Source organism: Sorex araneus, chromosome 11 (genome assembly GCF_027595985.1).
Source record: "Sorex araneus isolate mSorAra2 chromosome 11, mSorAra2.pri, whole genome shotgun sequence".
NCBI lineage: Eukaryota > Metazoa > Chordata > Mammalia > Eulipotyphla > Soricidae > Sorex > Sorex araneus.
This window is the reverse complement of record NC_073312.1, coordinates 23,671,083-23,681,247: the sequence shown is the minus strand read 5'-3', so window position 1 is coordinate 23,681,247 and position 10,165 is coordinate 23,671,083. Positions and strand designations below refer to the sequence as shown.

Here is a 10,165-nt window from a genome sequence, read left to right as displayed (position 1 = left end):
AGTTATAAGACCTGATCACACCTAGTTCTGCTAAAGACTTACTCCTGGCTCTGTGCTCAGGGCTGACTACTGCTGAGGATCAGGGGACTCTATATGATGCCAGGGGTTGGGCCCCTCGGTGCCCCTGTGAAACACAAATGCCCATCTTCTGTATTATCTCTTGGGTTTCTCCACCTGAGGTCTAAATCAACACCAGAGTTAGCTGGAACAGGGGTGCGACCTGCTGGGAAGATGAGTCAGGCAGGGCAGGAGGAGGAGAGGTGATCACTCCTTCCCCAGCCTGGGCAGCTCTGCATGGTGGGGGGAGCCTCTCAGGGTGGCTGGGCCTGGCCCTGACCTGCTGAGATCTTACAGTGTAATCTGCATCTCCCCCCCGCACCCCTGCTCCCCACCCTCTTCCCAGCCAATAACCCAACTTGGGGCTGACATGTGCGTCATTGATCAGATGACCCTCCTCTTTACTGGAGCAAAACTTTATGAAGCCACCCAGCTCGGGCACAGAAGCAAAGCAGGAAGGCGAAGGCATCGAAGGAGGCCTCCACAATGCGGGGTGCCTGTCCTGGAGCTCTCGGTAAGCAAGGCACCAGCCCTGTGGTGTGTGACTTGACCCAGAGCGGAATCGGGCCGGTCCTCAGTCCCACTCCTCCCAGTTTTGTAGGAGAAATTTGGGGATACCCCTCACTGGCCTGGGCCTCGCTCTCAGAAGAGGACCTGGTCCCTCGTCAGTGACCCCCACTGGTGGCCAGGCCTCTGGAACCCTACTTGGGAACTTTGCTCCCAGAGTCTGCACTCACGGGAGCCTTCAAGCCAAGAAGGGCTGAGGCGGAGCGTGGGGTCACGCGGGCACCAGCCCCAGAGTCCCCTCAAACTCCTTTATCTCGGAGAGAGATCAATCCACCCTCCCTGCCCGTTGTACTATCTCTCCAGCCCGTTGTACTACCTCTCCGGCAAGCGCTATTTGTTTATTGATTGATTGATTGATTTTACAATTTTTATATATTTTATTTTCATAAAGTACTTCACAATAGTTCATTGCAGATGAGAGAGAGGGGGACTCTGCAGATTGCACTGTAAGATCTCAGCAGGTCAGGGCCAGGCCCAGCTACCCTGAGAGGCTCCCCCCACGGGCAGAGCTGCCCAGGCTGGGGAGGGAGGGATCACCTCTCCCCTCCTGCCCTGCCTGACTCATATTCCCAGCAGGTCGCACTCCTGTTCCAGCTAACTCTGATATGGCTTTAGACCTCATTTGGAGGAACCCAAGAGATAATAGAGCAGGTGGGCACTTGTCTTACACAGGGGCACTGAGGGGTCCAACCCCTGGCATCTTATTGAGTCCCCTGAGCCTCAGCAGAAGTCAGCCCTGAGCCCAGAGGCAGGAGTAAGTCTTTAGCAGAACTAGGTGTGATCAGGTCTCATAACTAAGAAAAAAAAAAGCAAAATCTTTTCTGTTTTTTTATTTTTTACTTTTTGGGTCATACCCAGCAAAAATCAGGGGTTACTCAGGGGTTAATTCTGGCTCTGTATTCAGAAATCACTCCTGGCAGTGCTCGGGGGACCATATGGGATGCTGGGAATCGAACCCGGGTTGGCCACGTGCAAGGCAAACACCCTAACCCTAACCCGGTGTTTATTTTTAAGATCCTACCAACACCCTTCAGATTCTTTCTCCTTCCTCTTCGGCATGATTCTGAGGGGCAGAGCAGACCTCTAGTCCCCACTTCCAGAGACGCCTCAGGGGGGCTCGTCCATCTCTGCAAGTCTTGGGGCTCTGGGGCTGGGCCTCGGATGTCTCTGACGCCATGTGCCCATCCGTACTTCGTGGTCCCAATTCCACGAGGACGGCTTTTCCCCCTGGGGTCTCCCACCCCTCTCCCACACACCAATTGGCTCCCGATTTCTCTTTGCTTCTCCCTTTCAGTGGGAGTGTAGGCGCTGCCAGGGATCGAGCCCAGGATCTCCTGGTACCCGCTCCTGGTCTTTCTGTGCTTTTATTCTTATTTTTGGGCTCTAAGGGCGACACCAGTATAGTGTTCCAGGACATGCTCCAGCTCGCTCTCGGAGACGGGGTGCTGGGATGGGCCCCTGGCCCCCCACTGGTCAAGCCTGTGCTCTGGCCTCTAAACTGCTTCCTCAGTCTTCTGAACCCTCCCCTGAGCAGGGCCTCAAGCCCCCCTCCTAGCAGAGCCCTCCTCACTCCTTCCCACCCCACATCAGCTAATAAGGATCCCCTTTTCCCAATTATTACGGGAGGGAGTTGTGGGTCTCAGATGGGGAAAGGTGGAATAGGGGCGGGGACACAGATGGAAGCATGGGCACCATCAAACTAACCTGCATGTATGGGGTTCCCAGTTGGGGGTCCCCAACACACCAAAAGACAACCACAATGCTGCCACGGAGCGACTCGGGTTCATTGATGAGCGAGACTGGGGTTCGAGGACATTGGAAGGTGGGGGGAGGCCCTTCTTCTCCTTCTATTTCCTCCTTATGAACTTGAGCTCCTGGGTCCTCCCCGTAGGTGAGGGGAGAGGAGTGAGTGGTGCCCCTCAGAGGGGAGTGCCCTCGGCCCTCTGACCGGAGGGGAAACTGAGGCTCAGGAAACATCATGGGGACACGGTTTGAAGCCACGGAGTCTGCGCTGAATCTCTCGGCTCATCCTGGCACTAGAGCTATCTTTGGCAACCGCCCTCCACACACCCCCCCAACTCAGGGCCTCTGATCCAGAGCCCCTTTTCCCCCGAGGGATCTTGAGGAAAGGGGCATATTTCACTTCTGATTCTTTTGTTTGTTTGGTTTTGGGGTTGCACCAGGCTGTGCTTAGGGATCACTCCTGGCAGGACTCAGAGGAGACTCCGTGGTGCCAGGGCATTAACCCGGATTGACAGTGTGGAGGGCAAGTGTCCTACCTGACCTACTATCTCCCGGCCCGCAGCTTCTGTGTCTATGGGGCCAAGTCCTGGGCCCTGATACGAGGAGTCGGGGTGTTAGGGGGGCTTCGAAGGAACCCCCATGAGTGGTCTGAATGTGCGCCCTTTTCGTAATTTAACTCTGACCACCCCCAATGGTGCTTGAGCTGTTATGAGGGCAAGACCTGCACCCCCTCAAACCCCAGAGTACCCTCATGACACATGGGTACCAGCACAGGTGTTGCTGGGTGCCGGGACACAGCCTGACTGCCACCGGGTAACACCGAGACAAGAGCCTGCGGCCTCCGGCCTGGACGGGACAGGAGGTCAGGGTCAGGGGCCCTGGGGCGAAGGCTCTCTGGGTCTGGAGCTGGGGCCCGGCGTGCCTCCCTGGGGCACACTTTGGCTTCTCCCGAGTGCCCTGGATCAGGCACCTTGTCTCACCACCTGTCACCCAGGCGGGGCTCTGAGTCGGTCCAACGGGGCTGCTGAGGGCCAGCAGCTTCCCTCCGAGGCGCAGCAGAGCTCGGGGTTCCTGCTGCCAGATACACCCCCAGCTGCCTGAGTCAGAGCCGAGGGAAAGGGCCCCCGACACTGGGGTGGTGTGGACGCTGCGGCCAGCAGGTCTGTGAGATGGAGAGCCGGGAGTTAGGGCCTGGGAGCCGGGCAGTGCACACTGTGTCCTCTCAGCCTCGTCTGGGCCTTTCCTGCAGATACTGCTGCTGGCAGTAACAGTAAGTCTCACAGTGAGAGTCACTGGTGCCCGCTCGCACAAATGGATGAGCAACGGGATGACAGTGATGGCCGCTCCTGGCCCACAGTGGCCCAGCCCCAGAAGCCTCCTCCGTGGGGGCCTGGACAGGTCCTTTCAGGGACATGGGGGCCCCCCCAATGCCCACGCCAGGGGGTCTGGGGAGCCTGCACTCCCATGCCCGGCTCTTCCCCCCCGGCCGGGCTCACACCTTGCTGATGTAGGTGGCCACCTCCCTGCGGGGAGCCCGGGGGCCGCCCCCAGCCCAGCCGTTGCCCATCAGGGGCTCGTCCTGGCCCAGGCGCAGCGGCGGTTTGCACTGGTGCCAGCTGGTGAGCAGCCGGTTGACGGCGCCCTGGTCTGTGATGCCCCTCAGCTTCTCCCGCTCCTCCTCGGCCCCGTTGGGGCCGGCCGCGGGGGCTGCCGCCACTGCCGGGCTGGGGGGTGCCAGCGCCCCGTGGGAGTGGCCCAGCTCCAGGTCGTGGGTCATGGCCTCAAAGAACTGCTGGATGCAGACCTTGGCGAAGGCCTTGGCGTGCTCCGTGCACGTCTCGTCGAAGAGCCTGCGCTCGATGTCGATGTAGTGGGACCAGTACTTGCTCTTGAGGAAGGCCGCCTGCGTGAAGCAGGGCCGCACGGAGCGCACGGCGAAGGCCAGCAGCGTGGTCAGCAGCACGAAGGACCAGCCCAGGGCCTGCGGGAGGGCACAGTCAGCGGGCCTGGCTCTGGGCCACCCCCGCCCCTGGTCTGTGCAGACATGTCACCCTGGGCTAAGGGCACTGGGTGGGCCCAAAACTTCTCTTCTGTCTAACGGGCCCGAACAGACCCACATTTCCTTCTGGGAATCTGATTTGTATGTAAAAATTTCGGGAGTTCACACGGAAGTTTGTAAATCTGCAACTGCATCTCATGGTGATTCATTACAAATAATATAAATATAAAATTAAATAAAATTAAATTTAATAAAAAAAGAAAGAAAATTTCTAGAGTTCAGATGAAGCCCACTATGTCAAGTAGAATTTGTTTTTTATGTCTTTGGGTCACACCCGGCGGTGCTCAGGCCTTGCTCCTGATTCTGCACTCAGGGATCACTCCTGGCAAGCTCTGGGGACCACGTGGGGAGTTGGGGATTGAGCCTGGGTCAGATGTGAGCAAGACAAGTGCCCGGCCTGCTGTGCAGTCGTCCCCACCGCCTCAGATGGAATTTGGAAGCCAACTCACCGCAATGCGTGAGGGGCCTGGCAGCCTTCCGGGCACTGTTCAGCGGGGCTGTCTGGGTCTAAGGCCAGGAGGTCAGTGAGGCTACCCGGAGGACCCCATGGGAGAGGAAGTTCTGGCTGCTCCGGAAAGCAGAGTTTGGGGTGCACCCTCAGACTGTGGGATTCACGCGGCCTGTCTGGGTGCTGGTGCAGCACCACAGGAGAGAGAGGGGTGCCTGGCCCTGCCTCTCATTGTGCAAACATCCAGCTCCGGCAGCCAGGTCCAGCCCCGCCCCCTCCACTGACACCCCCAGCTTCCTGTCCTCCCATTCCTGGGAGGGTTGCAAGGAATGGGGGCCCAGACCACAGGATGCTGAGCCTGCATTTTCTTTCAACCTGCCGCCCCCCGCCCCTGCACTGATGGTGCCACCTCGTCTAGTTCTTCCCTGGAGGGGCCCCCAGGCCCTCAGAACCCACCCCCCCAAGCAGCGCAGCGAGGCACCAGCTGGGGGCATTTGCCAGGGAAATGTACCCAAACAGCCCAGCCACCCATGTGCCTCCCCACCAGGCCTGGGAGAGGAAAGAATGCAAATCCCTGGCTCGAGAGTTGGGATGTGCAGTGGGCTGAGCTGCGCCCAGGACAGACAGACAGCACACCCTGGACAGAAGCCGCCTGGCACGTGTCCCGGGGGACACAAGCCCAGGGGAGTCACGTGGTACTCAGAAGCTGGACTCTGGGCTGGCAAGTGGTGCAGAAAAGTTACCTTGGGCCAGAGAGATAGCACAGCAGCTAGGGCGCCTGCCTTGCACATGGCCAGCCCAGGTTCTATCCCCGGCATCCATATAGACCCCTAAGCAGCGCCAGGAGTGACCCCTGAGTGCAGAGTCAGGAGTAACTTCTGAGCATTGTTAGGGGTGGCCCCAAAGAAACAAACAAACAAACAAACAAAACAAAAAAAAGAAGGAAAAAGGAAGAAAGAAAAAGAAAACAAGGAGCTGGAGCAATAGCACAGCGGGTAGGGCGTTTGCCTTGCACATGGCGGACCTGGGTTTGATTCCCAGCATCCCATATGGTCCCCTGAGCACCACCAGGAGTGATTCCTGAGTGCATGAGCCAGGAGTAGCCCCTGTGCATCGCCAGGTGTGACCCCAAAAAAAAGTAAAAAAAAAATGAAAACAAAATTACCTTGCATGAGTGAGATCCCTAACAACACACACACACACACACACAGACACACACACACAGCTTCAGCTGGGAAAATGAGCCCCTGTGCCCCTCAGAGCTTCATCTGTGGGAAACGATGCCCGAGGAGGCCCTGCAGACGTACATAGGACAGATGTCCATGTTCTGTGGGGGTCCTATGCAATGCTCAGGACCCCGGGAGCCTTTCTCATTAGCACTTGGCCCACCTGGCCTGAACGTTGGATGCTCTGGGCCCAGGGATGCTGCTCAGCCCGGGGTTTCCCAGCCCCCACAGAAGTGCTTGGGGAGACCAGGCGGAGTTGAAATTCCAACTCAGGTCCCCTGCATGTGGAAGCTCACGGCCTTGACCCCGGGGCTCCCTCCCTGCACTGGGCACGGCGGGGCATCCGAGCCCTCCAGAGCCCAGGGGGACCCAGGCCCCGGCACCTCCTCACCTGGGAGATGCAACGCAAATAGCGCACGGCCACCTCACGCGCCAGCAGCCAGTCCCCGTCGTAGATCTCGGGGCAGGGCACCCGCGCCAGCAGGCGGGCGAGCTCAGGGCCGGGCAGGCCGGGGGCCAGGCTGCCGTTGCCCAGCGCGGTCACGGGCACGGCGGTGCAGAAGGCGCAGAGGAAACACTTGCCGTCGAGCAGGGTGACGGCCACCCAGACGACGGGCGCGATGAGGGCGCGCTGGGCCATGGAGCAGAACATGTAGCGCAGCACGGCGGGGTCCTTGGCGCGGCGGCCCGGCGGCCGCTTCCACTCCTCGGCCAGCATGGACACGTTGTTGTTGAGCACCAGGCCCAGCAGGAAGAGCACCAGCGGCGGGGCCAGCAGGATGCCCGCGCTGTAGGCCGAGTTGTAGCCGGGCAGGCAGGGGCAGTTGAAGTCGAAGGCCGAGTACATCTGGGCGCTGGCCAGGGCCAGGATGCCGCAGATGCCGTTCATGAAGGACTCCTGGTTGGACTGCAGGAACTGGAAGATCATCCGGAACTTGTCCATCGTGCTGCCCCGCCGCCCGCCTCGGTGCTGGCCCTGCCAGCAGCCCGCTCTGTCCCCTGGGCGCCCGCCGCATGGCGGGGACGGGCAGCTCGGGGCCTGGGCGGGAGTGACTGTGAGACTCTGGCTGACAGGTGCCCGGGGGTGGGGGGTGCACAGGGTGTGGCCCTCCCTGTCCCAGCCTCCGGCTTCTTTCCCACCTTCTGCAGCTGCCTCCGGCCAGGAAGCCCCAGGCCACACCTGGTGGGGAACAGTTTGTGGGGGGGTGGCAGGGGTGTGTGTGGAAGGACAGGCTAGGCAGGAGGGAAGCAGCCTGCTCTGCTGTCCGTCCACTGGGTCTCAGAGGCTCCTGCGAGGTCACACAGTGGCGGTGTGCTGGTGGGGTGCTGGCTGGGAGGGTGGCTTGGCTGGGAGTGGTGATGGAGGTATGGGTGGGACTGATGGTGGGAGGATGGTGCTGGCCGCGGGGATGGAGGTGATGGTGGGGCTGCTGGTGTGGTGGGATGGTGCTGTTGCTGCTGGGGATGGAGCTGGAGGTGATGGGGATGGAGTTGGAGGTGAGGGGATGGAGCTGGAGGTGATGGGGATGGAGCTGGAGGTGATGGGGATGGACCTGGAGGTGATGGGGATGGAGTTTTAGGTAGGGATTGAGCTGGAGATGGTGAGGATGGAGCTGGAGGTGATGGGGATGGAGCTGGAGGTAGTGGGGATGGTCCCCTTGGCAGAAGGGAAGGTGGTGACGGGGACGGAGATGTGGAGAAGGTAATAGTGGTGGTCACGGTGGTGGCCCTGAGCACAGTAAGGATCGAGGTGGAGGCAGAGACAGACAGAGACATGACAGAGGAAAAGCCCACACTCGCGTCAGAGGACTCGCACCTGGGAGGAGCCTTGTGCCCACACAGCCCTGCTGGCTCCACCTCTCGCCTCCAGGGCCCCAGACCAAAAGCTAACTCGGTGGGCCCGTGGGGTTCCAGGCCTGGACTCTGGGCCTCCGGCGTCTCTACAGACGCAGACCGGGACCCGGGTTGGGGTGAAGGGCAGATCAAAGAGGGGAGAGCTGAAAGGGCTGCGGGGCTGGGGGTGGAGGGCCAGCATGCCTGAAGAGCAGGTCAGATCTGCCTATCTGGGCCGCCCTGGACAGGATCCCAGGCGAGATCCCAGACGAGATCCCGGATGAGATCCTGGATGAGATCACAGACGAGGTCCTGGTCGGAGCCTCCCACGTGGGGCTGTGTGGGGACTTGCAGTGTGTGTTTCGGGCTCGTGCCCACCTTAGGGTCGAGTCTGTGCTGCTGAGGAATTAGAAAGGGGCTGGGTGCCCGTGTTGGTCCAGCGCCAGCCCTTGCTGGGTGTCACTGTGGACAGTGCTGTTGTCCCATGTGAGAGGGGTGACGGACTCGGGGAGAGATACACAAGGCGGGAGGTGGAGAAACGGGTTTGGACCTGGCTAGGTGGGACAGGGCGCAGGGGCGGGGCAGGGAGCGGTTCTGCTCTTTCTCTCCTGTCCTGGTCCGGGTGGAAAGCTCGGGGCGGGGCTGGGAGGACAGTTGTCCCCCTCGGCTGCAACAGACCGAAGGCTCCGGGGTCCTAAGGCTGGTGACTGCTGGAGGACTTTGTTGGGGGCTCCCCAGGAGAGGGGGAGAAGGATCCTGCCACAGAGATGGCCGCCTTGGACTGACACGGGACTGAACCACAGGGGGAAGCTGGCACTCGGGGAGGGGGCAGTGCTCAGGAGGAAGCTGGACGCAGAGACACCCACGTGGGCTAAGGGCGCCAGCACGGGCCTCAGAGACGTTTGCTGCGAATTCTAATGTCAGCATTATTTGTCAATAATAGCAACAGGGCCAGGGAGATGGTACAGGGGTTAGACACTTGCTCTGCATCTGGTTGACCCAGGTTCAATCACTGTCACCCAACATGGTCTGCTAAGCACTACCAGGGAGCACTCCTGAGCAGCTGGGAATAGCTCCTGAGCACTGTCCCTGATCACCCCCCCCCCACACACACACAGACACACACAAATCAATAAAGTAAAATAATACAAGTGGTTGGATTGCATTATTCTCAGGTTCCCAAGGACTTTATTACAGTTATTGAATGAAAAGGGGGAGCCCTAGAACTGTGTGTGTGTGTGTGTGTGTGTGTGTGTGTGTGTGGTGCTGGGGTTTGAACTCCAGGCTTCATACCAGCGAGCCCTGAGTTCTGCTTCTGAGTCTATCACCACCTGCCTCTTATCCTTCATGTTGTTGTTTCCCTTCCTTCCTTCCTTCCTTCCTTCCTTCCTTCCTTCCTTCCTTCCTTCCTTCCTTCCTTCCTTCCTTCCTTCCTTCCTTCTCTCTTTCTCTTTCTTTCTTTCTTTCTTTCTTTCTTTCTTTCTTTCTTTCTTTCTTTCTTTCTTTCTTTCTTTCTTTCTTTCTTTCTTTCTTTCTTTCTTTCTTTCTTTCTTTCTTTCTTTCTCTCTCTCTCTCTCCCTTTCTTTCTCTCTTTCTTTCTTTCTTTCTTTCTTTCTTTCTTTCTTTCTTTCTTTCTTTCTTTCTTTCTTTCTTTCTTTCTTTCTTTCTTTCTTTCTTTCTTTCTTTCTTTCTTTCTTTCTTTCTTTCTTTCTTTCTTTCTTTCTTTCCTTCTTTCTTTCTTGTGGTGAGGGGACGCACACCCAGTGATACTTAGGGCTTACTCCTGGCTCTGCACTCAGAAATCCCTCCTGGCAGTGCCTGCGGCACCATATCTGGTGCAGGGGATCATAAGGGTGCCAGGGACCAAACCCAGATCTGCCATGTGGCAGGCAAGTGTCCTACTCACTCTACTATCACTCCGCTCCAACCCTTCAGGCTGTTGTAAATCTTGAATCAGTGGTAAAAAATAGCTTCAAGTGTCTCACTGACTTGGGCTTCACACTGAATAGTTGGAGAACTTTTCTTCCCCCCCAGAATGCCCTCCGCATTGTTCTGTGGGGGATGGTCTGATGGGGGCCTGAAGATCAGGGAGTTGGGGGTTGACCCTCTGGAGCCTGAGCAGGGCACCCATGTGCCTGGCCAGCCTCCAGAGGACTCTGGCCCGAGGCTCTGCTCTGCTCCAGCCTCTGCTCCAGTGCCACAGCTCTGAGTCTGCCTCCCACCTGCCTTTGC

General features: G+C 58.6%; 1 protein-coding gene across 1 annotated transcript; it reads right to left on the bottom strand.

The window, feature by feature from the left end:
* Positions 1–3,859: 3,859 nt before the first annotated feature.
* Positions 3,860–7,043, bottom strand: LOC129399316 (calcium homeostasis modulator protein 1-like). The gene is made up of 2 exons (XM_055118701.1): positions 6,492–7,043; positions 3,860–4,348 (listed from the first exon to the last, which is right to left on the bottom strand). Exons 1-2 carry the CDS (start codon positions 7,041–7,043, stop codon positions 3,860–3,862), a joined length of 1,041 nt encoding a protein of 346 aa, XP_054974676.1.
* Positions 7,044–10,165: the final 3,122 nt, after the last annotated feature.